The following is a 27,148-nucleotide window of genomic DNA, read 5'->3' on the forward strand; positions in this document are numbered from 1 at the left end:
TTATGTAATATGTTACAGACACATTATAATACGTGTATTTTGGACTTATTTCTAGAAATTCCTCGTGCCTATATAATATATCCTTATAATATATAATACAAACACAAATTGTAATAATAATAACGCTATCGAAATTCGAGTGGCCCGATAACATTTATTGTTATACATATTGTATAACAACATATTATATTATATCAAAGGGTCGTAGTCGCCGTGTTTGGTATATAATATATAAAATCATATACAACCACTTTATTGTTGGCGGCGTGGTGAGTGGATTATGAAATTTCGCACGGTTAATTTGTTTCCAATGGGGGAGTAGGCCGAGTTTTTACGCCGTTTTAATGTAAGACTGGAAAACCTCAAACAGCCATACCCTATTATATGTATTATATATTACAAACACACGCACGCACGCGAAGAAAAGAATAATAATATAATACATCGCATTGCCCTTGATGCTACAGCTTCGGGTGTACAATAATAATGATAATAATATGTACGCCGCCGCCGCCGACAATTGAATCCATCGCGTGGTGGTGGTGGTGCTGCTGCAGGTATGTCTCTTTTCGCGCGAAGGTCCTCCACACACCCGCGAGCCTGTACACAATGGTCCCCGACGTTCCCTATTGTCCCGCTAGCGCATAACATATATAATACATACCTATACACATATACAGTCGACATATAATATTATATACGCGCACACACACACACTCACACACAATATATACTTCAGGACAAAAGGAGATAGGATATAACTGCAGTGCAATGGGTGTACTGGACCGTTTACTTACGTTTATCGACTATTCGGCGGATTCTATACATATAAATAATATATAGGTACGCGAGCAGTGGAGCACAATATGAAAATAACAAAAAATATTACGTTTTCACGATTTATACATTGAGATAAATGTTAGTATACGTAATACACATATTGTAAACCATGATATTATATTCGTAATTAAATTGCGAGGGTTGATATTTAATATATAGCATAGGTACATGAGATGTATAATATTATGTTTGATTGTCGGAAAAAATATTATTTACCTTCTTTATTAGGTTTCGGGTTAGGGTAAGGTCTTAACGCGTGATTCCATAAAGATAGACAGAAATATTGCAATGCAAAATGTCGATGACACAAATGTTTACTTTATCTAACTAAAGTAATACCTATAAAATATTTTGGTTTATCTACATTATAATAATTACTATAGCTATTATATTATACAGCAATAGTGCAGCAGGCAATATCCTTTGATCTATTTTTTACTGCAGTATAGTATATAAGACTATATATAATAATGTGTATAATGAATCGCTCACAGTATATTAAATTGGTATACATCATATTATATCTATAAGTAATATAATATTTATATATGTGTATAGTATCCATGATGCAGCGGGCGGGGTGTATGTATATAAATCGCACGTATATATTAAAACGTGTACGAAAACTAGTCTGCACGCACACCGCCATACCGTCGCACATAATATTTATGTTTTATGTTTATTATATTAAATACAAAGCGCGCGCGTATAGCGGGACATTGAATTTTTGTCTGCAGGAAATTATTATTACTATTCATATTTTTCGAAATTAAAAAATGTCTAGATGTCTTATCATTTAATTAAAACTGGGCCGCCACCGCGGTTTTGGGAAGACCGCCATTCTGGTTTCCTGTCTGTGCATAAATATATATATGTATGAAATACAGCAGTATATATATATACTGCACTGACCACGAGTCATAAATCGTAATGGTTTATTGTTGTTTTTTTTACGTGTGAACTCTTAAGGATTTCGTCGCCATACATTAAATTATATAATATTTATATAGGTATGTGTGATGAGCGTTTGTGTGTTATTATACAATGTGTCTGTCTATATACATTTATAATAGAAATATAATTAGGAATTTTCGACCAGGTCGTTGTCGGTGCTTCGAAATTATTCACGTCAAAACCAATTTGTTTATATTAAAATTGTACATCTGATTCAACCTACGATTTAGAAATAGAAAATTAAACAAATGGCCTTCAGCAACAGTTATTTATACACAAATTCTAAAGTAATATTTATTTTATAAAATTAAACTAAATTTGTAATTAAATTTTTGTTATCTTAAAATATTTATGTGCAATTGTATACACATATAATATATAGGGATCTATAATATATCCCTTACGCACGAATCACCAAATGTATTATGCAAGTATCTTTATGCATAATACAAGTAATACAACATTATGTAAGAACTTATTATACCTATTCATAATTGTTGATACCTGCAAATTGCAATTGTGTGAAAAATCAATTGGCGTTTGCATATATTCGTTTATAATTATATATGGAGATTTAATATCGAATATTATATCTACCTATAGTCAATAGTACTCTAAATACATAATATGCGATCAGCGTATATTTAAAATCCACTCACATATCGATTATGTATATATATTGAAAAACAAATTTAAATTCTGCGATAAACGTGTTATTAAAATTGCACACGCCACCTATAGGTAGGTATATAATATTAAAATTTAATAAGTATTATGTGTCCGCATTTTTTTTACTATAGATATAAGTATAACATAACCCCTTTGTCCCAGACAAGTGTTTATTAAAAATAATAAAATTAATATAATAATAACGATTGGTCCCCCCTCCCTTCTCGAGCTTCTCGATATACCCACCATCGTATGTATATCACACAAATATATATGTGTATATAAAATGGCAGACTCTATTTATAATATATATTCTCTGACATAATTACCGGTACACAATTAACAATATTATTCGCCTTGATTGGTATCTGCTATATAGGTACAGGAACGGGTTAGGTTTAGGTATACTACACATACACTCACACTCTCGCGCGAGTCGTGGAGGCCGGTTCATTTATGTATATGCAATTACGGAGGTGATTGAAAAACAAAATGTCTTCCCACGTTAAAAAAAATGCCTTTTTCTACTATAATAGATGTACCTAATAATTCATATAAATAGAATATACACACAATAAAAATTATATATGTTACGCATAATATATTTATATTTAAATATATATTCAATGTATAGTTTCTTTCTAAATATATATATTATTATTGTGTTATATATATATTATATATTATGTATATACATGGACATGAAATCCACAACGCATACGGTGATGGAACTATAACGAAGCGCGCGTTCTATTTTACAACATTTTTTAATGTCTTATTAAAAGCAAAAAAAAAAATAATAATAATATATAATTGTTTTTGTTCTTTTAATACATATACATGTATAGAGATAATAGAGATTTTATCTATTTAATCAAACAGCGAATTAATTTGTTCGAGAGAGCTAAAATACTTTTCGACTGGTATAATAATTATATATTGTGAAATGTATAATTTACGAAATTAAAAAAAAAATTAATATAGGTATAGACATACAAACGTACCTATCAAAACGTATGTTTATTAAAATAAAAATGTGTTATCTTTTTATGTATAACTAATTTTCTCATAAATGTATTTACTTATAATATGCATATCCTGTTATTAAAATGAAATATTTTTAACTACCTATACATAATATTATTTAGTAATTAATAACTGCAGATTCCATTGTACCTATGTCCTATACATACATAATACAAGTTAGGTAGATTAAATTTCTATATATATAATATAAATTATATTTTTAGTGCAAGAGAATTTTCCCAATAGCCTATAGGTACTTGCGAATTGTTAAAAATAATATTCACCACAAACTTTTATTATATTATATAGTATATCTACATGATCTCTTTATATATATATATATATATAAAAATAATAATTATAATATTATTTTAGAAAATTTATCACTCGAATATTTGAGTTGATCTTGCAGCTTATGTAATATTATTATCTTAATTTACCCTGTGACTATAAGTATACAATGAACAATTCATTCAAAATGTATATATGTGTTACACTATAGGAACGTATATATTTAAATAAAATACCATAAATAATGTTATTAATTTAAAAAAAAAAGTAACATAAATTAAAAATGTACAAAATACAGCATAATATCAATTTATAATCGTTTTAAAATTCATCTATAAATCATATACTTATAATATTTTATGAAAGTAATATATAATATATAGGTAATGTATATATTATTTAATTGACTCATATTTTTATTTTCTTAAATAACACGAGCTGTTCGTTGATATTATATAATAAATTATTGAATTTTTTTTTATAGTGATAAAATATTTGTGAGAAGTTGATTTCATAACATATATACGGACATTTATAATTTTAAATTGTAAATTATTTCAAATATTTTTAATGTAATAATTGCACGTTAATTTAAAGTCGAATTAAAAAAAAAAAAAATGTCATGTTTCAATAAATACAATATATTATATATAGTATACATTTATAATCATTGGACATAATATAATATATATATATATATACATATAGGTATGTATAGGTATAATAGGTATACACGTATTTATATAAGCTTATTGTCGCTTCATATGCAAAAATTAAGTCTTGTAAACATAAATATTTATTTATATAAATGCTTTTAAATACTTAACGAAAAATATATTAATTTTATATAATAATACGAAGTAAATATTATATCAGATTTATACATATATATGCCTAATATATATATTATACCTATACGTTTTATAACTAATCCAAATACTAATTTAATTGAATCGTAATATATTATATAATATTGTAAGAGTTCACAGATCGCTTCAAATAGATACGAATTATAGTATTATATATACATAAATATATGTACGAAATCAAATCGTTGGTATATTATTATATGTATATTATTCGTATGTATAGATAAATATGCAGAGTAATTTGGCCTCGCATTTGATTTTATATATTATATACTCTACAAACCTTATTAAAATATCGTCGAATTAATTTATATATTGTACCTAATGTACCTATATACATGTAGCGTTATATATTTATATATAAAGAATCAAAAACTTGTAACTACATATCATAGTATGTATAGATTATATTATTACTCGTCAATTGAAATCGTTGCGCACATAAAAATTGTGTCCACGGTGTATTTATCGCATCATCGCAATAGTTAAACCGTATATATATATATATAAAATAAAAATAAAAAATGTGGGTACCTTATGTATGCATATACATCTTATAGGTAGGTAGGTACGACCTATATAATATATAAATCGTATTATCTGGGAACGCAAACCTATAGATAAATATTCATCACTCGTCAGTGATTATAAATTAATAATAAGGGTAGTTGTGGCAAACTCATTTCTACGCACATTATCTGTGGCTTACGACGCAACATGTATATAGGTATATTGTATACCTACTATATGTATAGTTGTTAAACACGCAATTTACATACATTATTATTATTATCATCGAATGTATGTATAATATGTACACAGAAACAAATACTCATACACACACACATATACACATAGACATATTATATTCGCGACAGCAGGCGGCGGTGCCCTAGCCGCAATACCACCGCTTATTATCGGCGAGTCGGCCAATAGACGTGCTGGAATTGCGACGGCCGCCCAATGAACGAACTTCGGGTCCCCACCACGGTGGCAGCACTAATTACACGCCGACCGGACGCGCAATTTTTCATTAGGACCCGATGCCGCCGCCGCCGTCATTCACGTTAGTTATACATCTCATACAATATATATATATAGATATAGATATAGATATATATAATATGTGCGCGCGTCTACCAGCCTGGTGGGGTTACCGCGATTATTTATTTATGTACGCACGAATACGCCATTTTTGTTTATTGTGTTATTATTATTATTTTATCGTACATAATAATACATATGTATATGCAAATATAAATATACATAATAGCTGTCCGTAGGTCGCTGCAGACCGCAATATATTATTGTAATGTATTGCAACGTGCACAAAGCTCGCGGTTCACGTCGAAATTTCATCCCTTCGCTCGAGTTGTAGGTAGTAAACAAATATCGCATGATGCGTGTTTGCAACATATGGTCGACGTCAGTGGCACATTGAGAATATGATGATGGCTTTGGGGTTGAAACCTCTCCCCCCACCCCACCCACAAACAAATTTTTATAGTAAATTACTCATATGGCGCATTTTTCTAGTAATACAATATTTTGTCGCTAATATATTATAATGATGAATTTTTATTCGAATTCGATTACTGTGTTTGATTGTTAGATAGATATAATTGTACATTATAATATAAGGCTTGTGTCAATATCCAATCGATTATTTCCTGGAATATAATTTTTGAATTTCTATATGTACTTGTGTTTAGGTTAGATAGTTGTTGTAGGCCTTTGCCTTTGATCGATTACAACGGTAAAAATTATTATTATACGCTGTCAACGGTCGATGATATTCAAGGATAGTTTAATTAATATGGTAACTATATGTATTTTTGTGTAAAGTGTAATAAAAAAGTTTGTAAACTCCCTTTTAGGTAAAAAATGTTGGTTGATATACTATATCTGTACATAGGTACTGCAGGGTGAATGTTATTGTATCAGAGCTTTTACATGCTCAGATTTTTTATTCGGATAGCTCATTAAACTCGTTGTCGCGATTGATTCTATAAATAAATATTATAAAGGTATGTGTAATATATGTTCAACGTCGTGTAAATCATATTATTATTGCGTTCCTATTATATGCGTAAATATATTAGGTAGATATATACCACGCACGGGAGGCAATAAAATATACGTCGAGGAAGAGTTTATAAATCCCACGTGCAGTGTGTTGCGCAGCATCAGCAGCACTCGGGGCGCTGGAGTTTGTGTATATATGCATATAGGACTCCAACGACAATCGAATTTATACGTTTTCGATATCGATATATATTATAGGTACCTACGTATATATAGGTAGTATATACGCGTATACTTTACCGTAAGTCTCATCGTAAACCGTCGTCGGTCAAAGACCGCGTGCGATAATGGCCGCGCAAGCAAAAACAGAATATAATAAGTATATATCTATGTGTACCTACGCCGTCGTCTTCGTCGTAGATTATAATATACTTGTGGTGAATCATAACGCGCGTGTCTGTGCGTGCTTTATAACGATTTTGCATCATCGCTCTGTCCACTTATAAATACCTATATAATATGTATATTGTATATATATATATATATATATATATATAGAGGTTCCTTTATATACTTATAGTTTCTATGTATTATATATATTTTAGCCACTTATCTGTACGTTTTGATCATATATATCGAAATAAATTATAAAAACTTATAGGTTATATATACTCCTGTTGAACTAATAATTAAATTACGATTATTACTTAATATTATTTTAAAATTACTCATACTTTTGACAGACGGTTAATCAGCCTGACACTCTTACAACTCTTGTATACCGTTGCAGCTGCAATATTATTCAGAACTTTGACGTCGCGTAGAAAAGGTTATAAGGGTTGCTATTATATTTGTACATACATTATATTATACTACTCGAGGGCTATAAACGAGTGCATTTATACCAGACTCGCTCACGTAGGCGTACTTATAAAATACCTATATATATATATTATATGAAAAACGTCATAAATTCTGCGGGTATATATAGATACTACTCGCGGTACACGCAGTAGAGATGATAACATAGCCCGTGCACAGAGTGCCCGTTCGATTCGTTCGGTGCTACGACTGCGGTGTTTGTGTGGACTGGACCATGGAAAAAATAAAGGCCATTACATTCTTTACCGTAATTACGGACTCTAATGTATTCCGGAATAAGGACTGGCCATGAAAATTTCAAAGTACCAACTTATATATATATATATACCTATTATCTATATAGAAACTGTTGCTGCAGCGTACTCACAAAACAACACAAACCGCACACCGTAATTACACAGGAATGATATTTTAGTTTTCCGACGTGTATACCCGCGGCCCCGGCATATCGTATGATTATATATGTGTACCTATATGTGTAGTGTGTACGGCATATATACGCGTGTATTGCGGTCGATAATCCCATTGTTTCGTCGCTTGTCCTGAACCTGTGTATAATTTGATAATATCTATATAATATTATTTTATATAAAGCCGGGAAAACCAATTTAACTGTATACCTATAATATATCAATAAAATATATTGTATAGATAATTGATGATGTGGGTGCAACCACTGCAACCTTCGCGTAAAGTCCGCCAGAGCTTCAATATCTATATTGTCTATGTCCATATTATTATATTATTATATTGTGTATTATTGAACGCTGCAGTGCAGATAGCTAGGTGTTAAACATAAATGTAAATAGGGTTTTTTTAGCCCTCCCTGCCCAGCTATTTCAAGTTTCATATATTTTATTACATCAATATAAGTATTTTAAATATTTAGCGTTTTATAATTTCTTTATATAAATTATCGTACTTGCAGGCTGTAGCTATTATATTATATTTATTCAATGCTAACGAAATTTCCCAACGGAATGCCTAAAAATTCGTTGCAATCCGTTCTATAATCGTGTATAACTATGTATAATCCATTAAAAAGATTTACAGTATAGGTATACAATGATATATGCTTCGTTGTTTGCATTTGCGAACATGCGGCATCGGTTTATATGTGTATATACATATATGTACATCTAGTAATTACCATTATTTCCATACGCATATTTTCTCATCGGAAAAAATATTTCATCGATCTTCTCCCGCCGACTGACCCTTCGGGTCGACCGTAATAATCGAAAGAACAATGAACGACTGCATGGACGACTACGGCAACGACGACGATCACCACCACTACTAACCCTCGCGCGACACCTTGCGAACCACATTGTCTCATACGCACATACAGCGCATATATTCATTCCGCGGCTCTTCCCCTTCGACGAGACCCCATTGTCCGCCTCACACCGCAGTTTTTATATATTTCTCTTTTTTACATAATATTATAATATACCTACATTACCCTTTTTTTCATATATATTCGTATAATACGTGCGCGCGTGCATATGCACTGCACATTGTTTCCAATGTTATATTATATGCACACAATAAATACACGTCGTCGGCCATAATATCAGACGCTAATTGTTCCGGACAAATTGTACGAGCTCGCGCGCACCTCTTCTCTCCGTCTTTCTCGTATATAGGTACACACATATGTGCACTGCATTCGAGATAAGATCGCTGCCTTCGCGTATACACGTATAATATAAAATGTATATCTTATATATATATAGTTATAAAGTATGTCGACCAATGTAACCGACAACGATGCACCAGTGCACCACCCTATAATGCGTTATCGAAATGATAAAAAATAATCGCCATCCGAACTATATGCATATATCATAGGTATGTCTGCGGAGAAGGTAGAGTGGACATATATGTCACTAATAAATAATATTTTGTCAATCATTTCTATGTTTAGAAAAATCACATCAGATCAAGATTTTTAAAAAGTAAAATAATTTAAGGTTAATATATTATATGTTAATAAAAATTATGTAAAATTTTGATTCCCTGTCGTCAGCTATGAAAGTCTAAACACGTCTATAATATATATAGCAGGAATACGATATGTATACACTATACATGTGCTCTATTTTATTATAATATTGTTATTGTTGTATATATTATATTAGGGTCGTTGACGTCGCTATTATAATACTACATATTAGTTTATTTGTACATAAATCTGACGGGAGAAAAACTACATACAAACCATGTGCATCATCGACGGGAGTAAAATACCCGTATATATCGACTTCATAATATTATTATTTATAAACCTAAATGGATTTAAGTGTTTCCGTGTCATCGTATCGCGTTTGTCCATATATTTGTAACAATATGTATGGATAATATTATATATAGGTACCGTAAGCATATTGACGTTATCAGGTGTATAACTCTGGCGTCGTATACAAGACATAATATATAATATTATATATACTGGAAACGGTAAATCGCCTCTCATTAATAACGCTCGCGCCGACGACCAGATAACGCGGCGAAGAGGCTCCGGTCAGACGCGGTTGTGGCGTGTGAAAAGTCAACTACGCAGCGGCGGTCGTTGTCGCCGCGTGTACCCGTGTGGGCCGAGAAAGGCGTATAGTATGTTGATTAAAGGGTACACTTTATATATAATATATATAGAAACGTTGCACACACTCGTGTAATATATTATTTACTTTATATGTATGTGTACCGTCTATAGGGGGAGTACTTCAAGTACTTGTGCGGCGGCGGTGGCATAATATTTTACTTTCCGATTTTTATACATATAAATACATATACAAAACTTAATTGACGGGTTATAATCATGCACAATAATTAATTTACTTAGGAAGTCAGGGCAATTATAATTGTATAAAAAAAAAATTAAATAAATAAGTACACCATCCGTTGCTATATTAGTTATATAAGTACTCGTCCATCTGTGAAATTCAAAGATATGCGTGCAGCATTATCAAACCGTTCAATAACAAATAATGATAACATGTACCTATATAAATATGAAGTATTAGAGGAATGTAAAAAAACTGACTTACCCTTTTTAGACGCATGTATATATAAACATTTTATACAATTATTCGTCGCATTTTATTATGCTATTAGCCCGTGCGTGTTTAAATATCTCACTATATACACCTGTGACACAAACGTTTATGTATAACTCAATAGGTATGATTATTCCATTTAACTCTCGTTCGTTTTTCCTCGTTATTGTTATGCGGCATGACAATTGACGGCAGCAGCCAATTTCATAGCCTTCCGATAATATAATTTGCCGAGACCCGATGAGTTATAATATATTATTTACATAATTGTTATTATTATACACACGACGATCGCCAGTCGTTTTGTTTCTCGTGCATAATACACAAGTATATACAGGGTGATTCACTAAAAATGCACACTTCTCGTTTATTTATTTATCTAACAATACATTTATTTAAATTATAATTTTAACGAGTAGTCTTTTAGCTATTAGAATATTTAGCCATTTAGGTAGACTAAGGAAAAAAGTCCTTAAAAATGGTTTTATAAAAATATAAAATAAATATAATATTCGATCTAGTATTTATTATTATACTTAGTCTATTGAAAAAAAATTATAAATTTATATAGATAAAATAAATATCAATTACTAACATTTTCAAGTCACCGCATACCTTATGTTTTCCAAAACTATTATCATGACATGTAATTACCCTTAATATATACCTACAAAATTTAGTAATTCAAAAACTACTCATATGAATTTTAACTTTAATATAACAACATTTAATTAAGTTATCTGCAAAATAATTTATAGTAGAAAAGGAAAGTATGTATCTCTACATTTTAAGTACTTTAAAAATAGTACAAAAAAATCTCAACATTTTAAATTACTAAACAACGATATATTGAAGAATAAAGGGGGTGAGCATGATTGGTGAATCATCCTGTATATTAAATAGAAGTATATTATATACGCCGACGCCCACACAACGTCTCGCGTGATATATCCGAGCGGAGGCCAACTGCTGCAGCAGCTACTACGTATAATAATATATTATCGTTTACTATCGCATCATCTCGTGCATTTATGTATATATAAATATATATATTAGGTGTACTATATGTTTATAGTGTTGAAGGTATAGACTTTTTCCACCGCGTTTGCGCAAAAACTGAAGAGACCGCACACACTGCGCGGCGTTGTATGTTTTTATGCCACGACGGCTGCTGAAATGAAATTGGGTCTTGATCTTCAGTGAATCTATTATATTCAATATCATCGCGGGGGATTATTTTTTTCGGGGTTTTTTTTCCCAAAGAAACGCCCCCGAAAAGGTCGCGTATATAATTCGTACATGTGTGTGTGTAATAACAAGACTATATATATGGCGCGGTGGCGTCTTTTGTCTACGTACCTATATATTTGCGGCGTACTCAATGACCCATCGCAACGATGACGGCGACGACGAAGATCAATTCTTTTTCTCTTACAGGGAAAAAAAAGCCGACACACGTTGTTCTAATTATTATTCGAATTAGATATGGGTTTAAATAATATACCTATACTTCTATATTTCTTTTTTCGTGCCGCCACTGCAGCCGAACAAATTGCATCTTATTATTCCACCTCTGTATATTATATTCCAGGTTGCAGCGTTCATGATTTATATATTTTCATAATTATTTTTCTTAAAATTTAAATATTAAACTTCTTTAGTTTATATAATATTTTTAATACAGATTAATAGAATTTTTTCACCGAAATTTTAATTAAAAATTAAATTAAAAATAAAATAAAATTTTTTAATTTCACATGCATTTATTATAATTATTATAATGTACTATTAATTAACATGATGCAATATTGCAATCTATGAGTATGTGTTGTTATATATAGTGTTGTAATTTATAATACTACCTAGCTATAGTATAACTATATACTTATCTTATTATCATAAAGATAAACATAACTTTAAATATTAAAAGTATATAAAACTGTTGTTAACGTTTTCTCAAATATGCATTATTTACAAGCGTTATTAGCTTTTTTTTTTACAAATACATTAGCTGATAGGTATATAGTTGTTATTTAGTTTGTAATAATCTTTTCACGAATATCATACCAAGATCCAAGAATTATAACAGGTTATGGCTCCAGACATAACCAAGCAAATTGATGGGACTCGCATCATGCGAATAATATATTATAGTACCTATATCACGCAATTTTCAGTTACAAACTTAACTAACAGGAAATTATATTTGGAACCTGTTTTTTATAGAAAAGTTTGGAGTGAGATGTTATATAGAAAATAAAAACAAATAATATCACTAAGGAAACTTTAGAAAAATATGGGAAATATTATAAAAATTTCAAATTACTAATTCTACAATATGTTGTCGACATCTACTTAGAATATGTGATAGATTATATAGGTATAGAAAAAAACAAAAAAAATTTGGAATTCGTCGGTGAAAAATTTGGAACGAAAAAGAATGGTAAGCTCTATTTATGCATATGTATTTTAACGACGAAGTAATTTAAATCTTAAAATTCGATTTATTTAATTTAACTGAAAAACATGGTTGATTGTATAAAATATTAATAATACGTTTTGGTCAGATTTTTATGATGGATATAGAAAATAAGCAAACTAGAAAACTATTTCAATCAAGATCTTCACGTTTACACAATTCCCTACAACTTGTACGTAGTGATGTTTGTGATTCGATTATATCTGCAATATAATAGAATAGTAAAAGCAATATTTTTCACATTTATTGATGACTTAACACATTCTACAATTCAAATATATTATTTCTTTGAAGATAAAATTTAAATTATATATATTTGAATTATTCAAACAACCGGAGAGCAACTATTTTCCTTGACGAAAATATTTACATCGTTTTGGCTTAAATACGCGTATAAGCGAATTAATTGGACCCCCCATCGGATCATCGCCGAACGGATCGGGGCATATATACATATTATATAAATTACATTATTACGATCGGTGTTCAGAGTGCAATAATATAATAATTCCACGTGTGCATTGTAATATATTATTATTATGCAGTATGCACTCACACACATACAGAGATGATACTTCTTCTAAGCCGCTGGCCGGTGTGCAAACGTATGTTTATACATAATATATATAATATATATTATTATGTACTACTGTTGGGTGGACGGAGGGGGAGAGGGCTGTTTGTAAAAAAAAAATAATAATAAACTTTACACTCACACACATACTATTATATACCTCTATAGTCTTCACATATACATATTATATTAATATGTATGAAAAACTCGTAAAAATCGTCGTTTTAATAATATTTATAAACGAATAAATTCCGAAACGGCTCGTAATTTAAACGGTGGCCGCGTGGTGGTGGGCCTCTCTCACTTCGAATTTATTGGACCGGACCGCTACTGTGGGACACGCGCGTTCCGTGCTCACAGTATGTGGGCGGAATTATTATGACAGATATTGCTTGTCCGCCGTCGCCTTTTTATCGTCCGCGTTCGGTTTTCGATCGTCGAGTGCGACAAACACCGTTGTAATACCGGCGTATATCGCTGCGGGTACCTATTATAAGTACCACCGCAAAGTGCCTACGCCTGGAAAAATATCTGTTCGTAAAAAAGTTAATCCAAATAATAGTAGTAGTAGTAGTAGTAGTATAGTAGTAGCAGTCATAGTTCATTCGAGCAACATATTATAATATATTATATACATAGACTATTAACTTATTGTATATTAAACCAGCAGCGCTCTATAAAAAACGCGGTCAAATTCCTCAACTACATTTATAATATATATACGCAAACACCCACCCACGGCGGCGAAATTCGTCAATTATTACACACTGCACACACACGATAATATACGTCAATTATTTTAAACAGACGTCGTAGTCGTCGTCATGTCCTCCCGTCGTGGTCGTATATTATACCTATATGTTTTCGTTTTCCCATGCGACGAATACATTATATACATATTATTTATTATATTATGTGCTCGCGCGCCTTATGTATATATAATATATATATATGTATGTATACATAGAAACAAAGAACTGGGCCCACAATTATTGTACTATATATATATATACGATCTACGCCGTGTATTATACCGACTCTTGGAAACTATATACGACGACCACCGAGTCCAAAATAATGATTGCCCATCGTTGCGGTCTCCCCCGCTGATGTCATTGGTCGTGTTTTCTGGTTCTCCGCCGTCGTCGACGCCGCCACCGCCACAGCTACAACCGTCAATTACCGCCGCCGCTTCCCATCACCCGCGCACGTTGCGTAATAACTACTTTATACATGCATCATCCATCGTATACTACATAATATTATATTATATGCTCGGTTCCTCTCCTCGTGCGGTGCAGAACATGATTACTTTCGGTTTTTTTTTCCGACATAATATATTTTTTCTTTTCCCGCTATACATATATATACCCCAACCCCTACCCACCCGCTGCAGTCCTACTGATTTTATTCCCGCGGCAGCGCATTTAATGTCTCTCCGGGTGTTTAATGACCCCCCTCCCCAAATTATATATATATACATATATATATTGTGTGAGTGGGTTGATGCGCGCATACACAACAGATATACATGTTCCAAAAACCTGTCATTTGACCGTCGTAATTTCAATGGAAGAAACGGATATTATATACATATAATATATTATATTGTAATGGCGTGTAATGATGATTACTCCGCCGCCGCGCTGCAACAAAGGAAATAGATCGAAATGATCGCGAGATATTTGATACCGCACTTGTTGTGTAGAACGCGCGTCACTCCCTGTTGGGATTTTTGCGGTCGAAACGATTTGGATTTGTTCGTATCGAATCTCCGCGCGCGCCGTTGTGTGCGCAATTTTATCACGTTCGCGTAACTAAAATCGTATTTCACACTCACACTATAAAATATTTAACTATGCGTGCACGCACCGTCGACGCGGTGTATAGGATAATAATATTATTATTATTATTATACATTTGTGTGTTTTTTCTTCTTCGAGTGATGAAAAAGGCAGATGGCAGGAGGGCGCTCGTCCGACATCATTAGTCCGCCGCCGAGAACAATAATGACAGGTTGTGGGCACCACGTCGCGACGTCGAGGGGTATGCGTATAGTATAATACGAATATATATATAGTGTATAAATATATAATACTCGCATTCTTGGTTATGTGTGTGTTTGTCGGATATAAACCCTGAACGGGCTGAACGTTGCAGCAATAAAAACTTCATGACTGTGCGAGTTTCGTACCAGGGTAGCCAACCCTTATCCGTCAACTTGGCGAACCTATAGCTATTGCGAGCTTATACTTGAATACAGCGCAAAACCAAAGTTCTTTATGAGCGCGTGTAATGATTCATATTATATAATAAACATAACTATATGATATATAAATGTATATAATACATAATATTTAGCAATTAACAATTTCATCACTATGAACAATAAATAATCTTAATGTAATTTTTTTTCTTTTACTCGCTCTGTTTATATACAATTACGTATGCATAAACTTTATGTACAAGACGAGCTGAGTGAATCATTAAAAGATCTACCGATTTACCGGCGGCCATCACATCAACCGAGAAAAGTAAAAAAGAAAACCTATTGCAGGATGCCATTTATATCGATCCGTATCTTTGTCGTCGCGTTTTCATATGTATATATATAAAATATATATACTCAAACGTGCGAGGATAACCGTGTGACCGAAATGTTCGGATTGTCCAGACTAATAGTTTACCGCGACTATATACGAATATATAATATTCGGATAAGTTCGCCTATTATTATAATATCGTTATTTAATTTTTTTTTTCATGTAAATATGTACAAAAATTATTTTTTTGAAGTTCTTACGTGTAGAATCTCAGTGTTATGGAAAAAATTCACAATCTGCATTCCTCGCAATACGCCAATACCTATATCGTATACTCAATATATACCCTTCCTCCGACCATCTACCAATTATTGATCAATATCACGATCGACGTTGCAACATATGCATATTGATTATTTCGATATACAAAAATCAATACACAATGACTATCTGTTGAATAACGACACATGCACCTCTCTTTGATAAACCGTATATACTAGACCTGTGCAGAGTCAATTATATATGTACACCATGGTGCACCGACAGATGTGTATTATTTTATATGCTGCTTCAAGAGGTTAATTTAAGAGGACGACGCGTACCTAATGTTTATTATTTTTGACAGCCGACTAAAAGGGTTTTCTGGTTTTGGTTTTCCGTGTACGTCCGTTCTTTTTCACTTATTATTCGGTCTACCCGCCATATAATACGCGTTTACCTGACACGTCAATTCATAATACGGAAAAATCGTTTCGTAATTGATGGAGCTAACGTCGTACCTATACAATCTCATCGTTGTGACTAAAATATGTATGTAGGTATATATATATTATAATACTATAGTCTAGCAGCGGCCACTAGACGGGTGACGGAATTCGGTACTCGCACGATTTTATTCGTATGACACCGCACGTCGCTATAGAGACTTTAACGCACGTGTGTTATAGCTGTGTGGTACTATATTATCTATAGCGTTGGCGGCGACGGCGATAACGAGCGAATGGATTAGGAACAGTAATATTCTTTACGTGTTTTTCGTAAACGGAGGCGATTAACAACAACATCAGCGATATGTCTTGATATTATTTTTTCTTTCCCAAAACAAGTCCCGTATATAAACATTTTTTTATGTTGTGCGTGTGTGTATATACGATTTAACATTTTTCAACAAAATAGTCTTATGATATTATTATATAAAATAATAATATTAAATATTATAATTATATATCTTTGTTGTGAATATATAGTAAATTAGTGTTGCAGCTGCGCGGGGTAAGTATAATATGCGAGCCTGCAGCTATAAATAGTTTTATTATATTGTTATAATAACACTGCATACTATATCGGCATTTATATAACCACCATGGAAAAGTCGCGGGAAATGATACGCGCTTGTTTTTGTAGATATATATTATATATGGGCGCGTATATTAAACGAGACGCGCGCACATTCCATCGTCGCGAAATGTCGGCGGCAATTGTTTCGCGAATTGTTTTATGGGACCAGTCTCTTGTGTCGCTCGCAAAACCGTTATCTCGTCGCTGCCTGCATGGCTCGTAAATAACTCTGACCCAAAAGTGAATTATGCACTGGAATTGATGCTGCAGTGCCGTCAAAACAATGGTTCCGAAATCATTAGTGTGGCGGCGACGACAGTGACTTTCGGGAAAGCTTACCAATTTATATATTATATACGTGTGTTTGTGTGTGTGTAATGCGCGGACACCGTTAATATAATAATGGAAACCGGCTTAATAAATCAGAGTATATGTTCTCTCTCTCTCACTCCTTTCATCATACGATATATATTTATATATACGTTTAAAATATAAATACATGCAGTATACGCAGCATCAATGAACCGGAGACAACGAAATGGTAGCCTGTTTTCGCTTCGAAGAACAATGTGTGTGTGTGTGTAATAAGGCGGAAAGAGACAGACTGGTGCTATTCTCAAGGACTCGAAAACGTTGTCTGACACATTGTGTATGCGAAAATATATCGTTTTACAGCGTATACAGTAGAAAATCGTCGCCATGCCGTACAGTTCAGATATAAAATTATCACTAAATCATCGTTTCAATCATGTCACGTTTTTCTTCCCATCACGCATATACATATTTTGTCGACTAAATCTGCACTTAATCCCATCTCCTCATGAATAGTACTTATACATTTATTTAGGTATTAGGTATGTGGCTACGTTATGTACTATGAGCTATAATCGATCGCCACTGTAGTCATCGTAAATTACCTCCTTATGTATATATATTATAAATGTATGTGCGCACGCGCTCGATCGTTGAATAATATTATAAGAAACGTTCGATATCATTTTTGCGGCTCCAAACATATACAAAGCACACTCATTCAGTCATTCTTGCGCAGACACATATACACACACATTTACACTTTATACACACCGATAATGTTGCCAATTTGAATAAACACGTTTCGTTCGGTGTTAATCCGTACCGTAATTAACCAATAATCGAGTGTGTTTTCCCCTATCTTTAATGGCCCCTGTCAGCCGTACGAATATGTATAGATATATTATTATATAATGTTACAACTGCAGCATCACCGAGATCTCGCGCGCGGCGTAGTACTTTCCTCCTCCTCGTCGTCCAACGTGCGACTGGGACATTTCAATTAAATACCTATACCTATATATACCATTATAGTATGTAAGTGTTATGCGTAGCTGCGAATAAAAAAAAATCACAAATTTATATTTTTGTATGAACGGTTTTTTTTTTTTTATAGATTGACGCGTGCATTTTAAACACGTGTATTTTTACATCGATATTCCCAAGTTGGTATACGGTTATCAGATCTCCGTATTTTCGATATTATTTACTCTTCTATTTACAGTAAAACTATGATTTTTATTTTTTTCTGCCAAAGATTTTGCACAATAGTAATACTAATATATGCTACTGGGGATGCAGCGTTGTCATGGTTGTTTGTGTTTACGAGATTGGGATGAACGTTATAGCCGGGCGACTGTCATCGATTTTATTCATTTTTTTTTTTTTTATTATAGATTTCTTCTGTAGGTACATAATAAGTATTTAATATAAACACATTTATATAATTATGGTTAACAAACTCCGGCGTAAACGCATGTAAGAGTATAACATATAATTCAATATTTCAATACGTCGCCATACGGTATACGATTTATTTTTAAATATTTTTCCACGTAGACAAAAGAATTTCCTATTATAATATGTGTTCGTTCATTGGTAATTTGTGGCCGTTGATCGTTTTACATACGTGATAATAGTAACGGTAGTCACTAAATTTGAAGTATTATAGCAGTCATGATTAGATAATGCAAAAGAGTGTACGATGAGGAAATAGATTAAAAAATTTCTCCTTCTCCGAGAGAAAATCCCAGCAGTTATCGCTTTTTATACCGGCATGTCTGTATATTATTTTGTATACATTATTCTACTTAACTAGGTAAAATACCGGTTTAGATGGGACCCTTCCGCTAGAGATCAATCGCGCGTTATCATATATAAGAACCTATAATAATAATATAAACGTCATAATCGATATAGCTGTCGCACTGCAACAGCAATATATCGCAATGAGTCGTGGTTAGCATTATATACCTCACAACACCACATGATAATGTATACTCGGTGAGCAAACATTGCAATGCCTAGGTATTATAATTTATAATAGGTATATATACGCTTCTTTTATCGGTATAATATCACTTCTTGTAGATATTGTATGTAATATATAGTGTATATATTTTACTCAAATTTTAGGAACTGTTCGTGATTCCTTGGGCACTAGTGCTTTGTAATGTATTTTTTTATTGGCCGCTTACGATGGTAATAAAGTATAAACCCTTTCTTTCTCACTCTATCACCTGTTCCACACACTGATAAGACTAAATACCATTATTTTTGGCAAGTCGGGTGTATAAATAAATAATACGACAATGTATAATATGGCTCGCGATCGTGCGACCATATCACAGCGGTAGGTTTAACAATCGTAGCAGCAAAAGCTCGAAACATTCTCCAGACAAATCCGATTAGGTTTTTTATATTCGTACATAATATATAATATGATATGGTCCTATACAAACATATACAAAAACATCGAGTTTTTCAAACGTCGTCTGCGATGTTTATCGATCGGAATCTGCGTGTGTATATCATCTGCAGCGTATACCTAATAATTGGAACTTTGAAACAGGCGGTGGGAGGAGGAAATAACTCGACAACGACCAGTCGCACACGCACACATAATATGGAGGAGATTGCTATCTGCGCTCGGCGGTTTGCATATTATAATCCAAATAAATGGAAGACCCGGTCCGGCTATATACACGAGACCGATATATCATTTTGGGGGATAGGATTAATTTGTTCAAGTACAGCGGCAGGCTTATACATATTATATAAAATATAATATATAACGACGACGCTCGCATGAAACAAACAATGCGATGATTATTATGCACTGCAGCACCAGGCCGACCGGGTGCAGTCTGGAGCGACGTCGACGCCGAAAATAATTGGATCGATATACGCGTAATTTATATATTTCATCCTTTTCCCGAAAAATCCTAGTGTCGTTCACCCCGACTCCCGGGCGCACAGAAGCGCTGCGTACACTGCATCAGCGGATGTGTACATTATATAATATATTATAATACGTATAATACGTGCTTGTAATGTTTTTTTTTTATTTTTTGGCGCGTAGGACACATTTTTCCGCGGAATCCGGTAATGCTTGTTTTCTACATTTTTTCCCCGTCCACCCTCTGCTCACACACACGCAAGCGAACACAAATGTAACCAATAATTCACATGTGCGGGTCTTTCTGTCAGCGCGCGCGCCGGGGCCGGCTGTCAAAACGTAACAAATTGCTCGGAGTCGCCGCCAAAACCCGAAGACGACGACGACAACGCTAACGATGACCACATAATTATAGAAGAAACTGACCAGCTATAATATTATAAGACACTCGCGCGTGTATTAATATATATATGGTCGCGGGCGCCTGCACACATGTCGCGCCGTAACGCAATATATAATAATATGTATATTATGATTTAATTTTGGCCATTTCCTCGTTAATTCGGGGTTTTATATCTTGTTCTCTACATGCAACTGTCGTATATTTTATCCACACCAAATTTTACGTATATAAATTTAAGAATAATTTTATAATGATGATATAAGTTATGTGTAGGTGTATATTTATGTATACCTTTATACAGGGTAATTCACCATGAATGCTCGCCCCAATTTTTTTCTTTAAAAATGCAATATTTCAAAATATGATTTTTGGAATTTTTAAATTTGAAAAACAAAAATGTTCACAGGACACTCATCAATACAAAAAATACATTGTGATGGTCTTTAAGTATATTTAAACATTTTGAAAAATCAAATACACTGTATATCATGATATATTGTTATCAATTGTATTATTCTAAAAAAATATATTGCCTTAAACGGTTCGAAATCTTGTAATAACTATAATGGAGGCCGACGTATGCGACACGCGACATGTACCTACCTATGCTAATACCTACATACCAATATAATATATTATTATTATAAACATGAACGGAGGCCATATTAGAGCGCGCGTTCGTGTTTGGTCGAAAAACCGAAACTTGCAATTATACAGCATTTAAAATCTTAAAGCTACCGTTTTACGACCATGTAATTACGCGCGGTCGCAATTATCGCGTATACGTATTTATTATGACCGTTTAAAACACTGCACGCCTCCCGTCATATATATATCAGTAAATCAGTGCCACGGCGTTTTGCGAAACAATTCAAAAAAATAAATAAATTGTTTGTGTGTGTGTGTGTGTGTGTCTGAATTGAATAAATTTGGAACACAGCACACACACGCGCGCTCACCCGAGCGCACGTTGTATATTATGTATATAAGTGTAGGCATTATATAATAGATCTAGTTATGATAATTATTATTCATCGACGACTGTTGTATAGTGTATACACATAGGTATAATATGCGCACATAATAGATACGTGGCGTGCTAAAATTAATGATATTTACTCTGTTCGGTTTTTTATTTTTTTTTTTAACTGAATATTTGAAGTTTTTTTTCTAAACCATTTTACGCGCTTGCAGGCCGAGTCACCTACGATATTATAATATATAATGTATCGTGTAAACGCCATACGAAACAAGTCGCGATAAGATGCAACAGCTAGCGTGTCTTATATATTTTACGAAAACAGGAAACCGGTGGTATAATATGCCGACATTTTTGTTTACATTAATCCGGTTGATTTCGATGTAGGTATATACTAATTTATTATAATATAATAATAGAAACGCTTGCGCCCACACCGTGCTATACCTGCCACCACAACTCTGTATACCTCTAACCCGGTCGACAGCGCTCTCGTTTTTTCTCCACAAGACGCGGAATGCGCTCTCGCGGGCGCACAGAACGCACGCTGCTGCCACAAGACCATAAGGAGATGCTCGCGCGTGCGACAGGTGCGATTGGAGATGCCGTTTCGGTCACCCATTGCACGTCGTCGTCCGTCGACTTATACGCTCGCATATGTGTACAAGTATAAGGATACGTAGTTATCGCCTCGGTCGATCTGCAATCTCTCCGTCCCTCGGCCTCTCTCTCGCTCTCTTTCTAGCCGATGGATGAATTCAATTTATGATCTTGGAGACGCGTATTATAGTCGGGTCGTTCACCGGTGTTGTGTGTGTGTGTGTGTCCACCGTTCGTATATTATATATTATATTATTATTTTCGGTTTGTTTTTTTGTCGTTGACTATGTATAAAGATAATATATACCTATATATTGCCCGCTCGCCTGTTCAAATTAGTATGCCTGGATTGAACGATTGAAATTATTATTATTTGTTGTGGGTATATAGTTGTACGATTACATAAGCGTGCGCAAACCTACATTTTAGGTGGTACCTATTACACTGTTTTAGGTTCCCATATTATTCTTTATTTAAACCTCTATTAAAAAATAAAGTAAATCATAATGAATATTTATGTATTAATAATTTAATATTGTATATCTAATATATCATAATGAATAATAATCATATAGTAACAATAAAATGTTTTGAAAAAAATTACATTTTATTTAGTAATGACAGGTAAAATACATACTTCTGATGCAAGAGCTTAACTTTCAGGGCTCTAATTACATATGGTAAGGAATTTTATGCCTTGTAGGTACCTATATATATCATAATATAATATTTCACAAATATGGGAAACGTCATGCCAAATAAAAATCGTGTGATTATGGTTAACTTATGCCTATAATAAATATCATGATACATTATTATAAATTTAATGTGCATATGATATTTTGCTCGAAACGCAATTTTTATCATCAGGAATTTGCGAAACGCGTAACCTAACAATAGACTTCAAACATTTTTTACAGTTTGCCGTATATTCTCTATGATTAATAACAATGAAATGATGACTTACCCGTTTCCACATTATGTCTAAACAACTTAATTTATTACCATAACTCCTAATGACGTCTTTAGTAGGTATACTTATCATAAACGCACATGAACCTCTGCTGCATCTGAAAAATTTTCTAGGACCAATGAATAGAACCAAAATATTATTATAACATTTAAATAAATTATACATATAATATTAAAACCGATCATAAATTATTAAGTGGGATAATTCTAACCAGTTGTTTTTGTTTGGATTATAACATAAACATAGATATATAATATTTATAATGAATATTGCATTATTAAACTTTAAAATGGCCAAGTTAAAATATTTTTGAGAGTGCAACAAACTTGGATGTCATCTAAACTTTAAAATATTGTGTCTAAATTGCGTTACAAACATTATAAAATCAATCATCAGTTGTGTTTTGTTTACGAATTAAGACTGCTGTTGCAGCCTGTCGGTCACGGTACATTGTGTATTTGAATACTCGATTTTAAACTAAGAATACATACATAATAATATATATTATGTAAGGTTACACCCTCGTTAGTACTATCTTAAACGTCGACGTTTCCGTAGATTTCGTCGAATATACATTATTAAATAATTTATACACCGGCTATATATCGTATAAATTGTATTCGAAATGTTTTTTTTCTATAACCGTTCACTGCGCATAAAGACACGCATCGAGTTCGATTGGCCGAAAATAACGACGGATACTTGTATATACATATTATTTTAATAAGTAAACGTACATGTATTTTATGGGTCGTTAAAACAACGACGTAGAATTCAATTATAAACGATATATATTGTAAGGTGCATCGTATACCTACGCGCGATGTTGCGTCCATGGCGTTATTATAAATAAGTATACGAATCGTGTGACGCGCTCTCTTCGGCCACACTCCGGTGGTGCGTACCGGTACGCCGTTATGTCCAATGCATTTACATTCTGGCTTATAGCTTATTATTTTCTCGTATACAATATTATTTTAATAATGTGTTCAGCGTATAGTAATAATTAACTATGTACTTTTTTGTCCCACAGGTATCAGCGTCGGATCCAGATTGCGGCGTTAATTCCATGGTGAACTTCACACTATCCGAAAACAGTGGACCATTTTTCATCAAATCGGCAACCGGTGAAATATGTCTTGCCAGACAGTTGGACTACGAAACCCGAAAACTGTACGAGTTTCCAGTAGTAGCGACTGACAGGGGTGAGTGTGTTAAATTAAAAAAAAAAAAACAATAAACGACAATTTTAAACGTAATTTCTATTAAATTCAAACAACGGCGACCCGTTACGATATTATATGTATACATTGTGTACAATGTTTTAAGTAATTGCTCGGAAAATCATTATATTTATAGTACATGTACAAGTGTGAAATTATACGATATTATGATATGGATATGCCTATAAACATTACTATAAAAACGTCTTTTCAGGGTACATAAATATCTAGTATAACCATTTGCCCACGTGGGTGTAGACTGTATAGATATTATAATATTATCCATTACGCCATAAGCCCATAACTGCGTTCGGTGCATCTTTTAATATTATAATATAGATACCTAAATATCAGGTGATGATAGTTTGAAAAGAACCGAGACTTTTCCAATTGTGCTTTATAAAATTGTTAAGGACACGATATGATTCCCACCTGCAATTTTATGCTACGCGATATTTGAATGATGCTATTTTTTCCGCTTTATTTCGGACTTACGATCATGGTTTAATATCCGGACATTTATATTTTTATTTTTTTTTTGACAAAACGCGTATATTATTTACCTAACCGAAATAATTTTGTAATATAGGTACACATTTTTTTATATTAGCGTGTGGACGTTTTGTGCGCGAGCTGCCGTCGATAAATCAAAGATCCAACTCGAGCAGTCGCGCGCGCGTAAACCGGTTGGCTCGCAGACGCGTCCGATGCTTATCGGGCGGTTTCGAGTGCGCTGCAGAGCACCTCCAAGTGATCCGTTGAAATCTATCCGACCATATAGCATATATCTCAGCCTCACCTACTATTGCAGCATCAACGGCCACCTGCTGCTGTGCGTCGTTGTGGCTCATCCCTTGTCTTTCAACACATCAATTTCTCTCTCTCACTCACTCTCTCTCTCTCACACACACACATATACACACACCCACCTATAACTCTATACCTTATCTCTTTTTCTTCCATCCATCTAACAGCTACTATCTCTCCCTCGCACGCGCCGTCTCTGTAGTATTGCCGGGTTTATTGCCGCTTTTCATCACCGAGGATTTTACGTCATGATATATTATATACATCCAAATCGCGTTCGTCCGTAAAGCACCCCGCGAAGTTATGGTACAAACTATTTATCATGATTTACTAATCGGATACTAATTTTCCAGAGTATAATGGTATATTGTCGTAAACAGTTTTCAGTTTGGGGTACCCGGTTGCCTGTATTTTATCGGCTACAACCATAGTGTTACTTTCCACCTATTTAATTATTATAATTTACATATAATATGGTCAATGGTTATATACACATATACATAAATGACTACAAATATTGCAATAACCGATTTTTTTCTGCAGGTGGACTGAGCACAAGTGCCGTGGTCAAAGTAGACGTACAGGACGTCAACGATAACTGGCCTGTATTCTCACCCTCCGAGTACAACGTGTCCATCGTATGGAGCCCAACCGAACAAGGGCCCATCGTCACGGTCCGAGCAAAAGATGCAGATTCAGGATCGTTCGGCGTTGTCTCCTACTATATGATGTCGGCTAAAGGTATGTGTCATAAAAATAAAATAATTATAATATAATCATCGTGTGCAGTATTTGTAACACAGACATTCTGTAGTTGACTCCATCCAATAAACCATCGATCTGCCGCGGGCTTATCCTATACATTATAATAATATATATATATGAGGTTAATAACCATATTTTGTTCACGTACGATGCGTTTAAATTTCCTAGAATCATAGAAAACGCAAGTATATAATTATTGTGTATAGCAATAGTGAATTATATGTAGGTATATACCTACAATATATAAGATAATTTATAGTACAATATGAGTACCGAATATTGTATATCTAAATTCGAAATTTGAAATAACTATAGATACACCATACACATTGTAAGACACGTAGGCTTATATCTAAACCGCAATAGTTTTCAACTTTAACTGTAAATGACGCACGTTCATGTATATTATCAATAGTAGGTACATTGTTGGATTCACGACGTAAAAACTTTTACGTCCGGACAGTCGGGTTATACATGATTTCTCAAATTTTGTTTTTAATTTTGTGGTTTCTCGGTCGTTCTGTTATATTATTATGTGATGAATATCCTGTGCATTATGATACAGCCACACAAAAGACAATTCGTGTATATACACACACACGCACACCCACAATATAGGTATTATACGACTACAA

The 27,148-nt window shown here is 33.3% G+C and overlaps 1 protein-coding gene across 1 annotated transcript in view; it reads left to right on the forward strand.

The window, feature by feature from the left end:
* LOC132919058 (protein dachsous) overlaps nt 1–27,148 on the forward strand; it is a 126,366-nt gene that overhangs the window by 70,568 nt on the left and 28,650 nt on the right. The window contains exons 3-4 of the mRNA XM_060980413.1: nt 24,752–24,923; nt 26,292–26,489. Of these exons, the coding sequence (XP_060836396.1) occupies nt 24,752–24,923; nt 26,292–26,489 (370 nt within the window). The remainder of the gene's footprint in view (nt 1–24,751; nt 24,924–26,291; nt 26,490–27,148) is intronic.

Source organism: Rhopalosiphum padi, chromosome 1 (assembly GCF_020882245.1).
Source record: "Rhopalosiphum padi isolate XX-2018 chromosome 1, ASM2088224v1, whole genome shotgun sequence".
Lineage (NCBI taxonomy): Eukaryota > Metazoa > Arthropoda > Insecta > Hemiptera > Aphididae > Rhopalosiphum > Rhopalosiphum padi.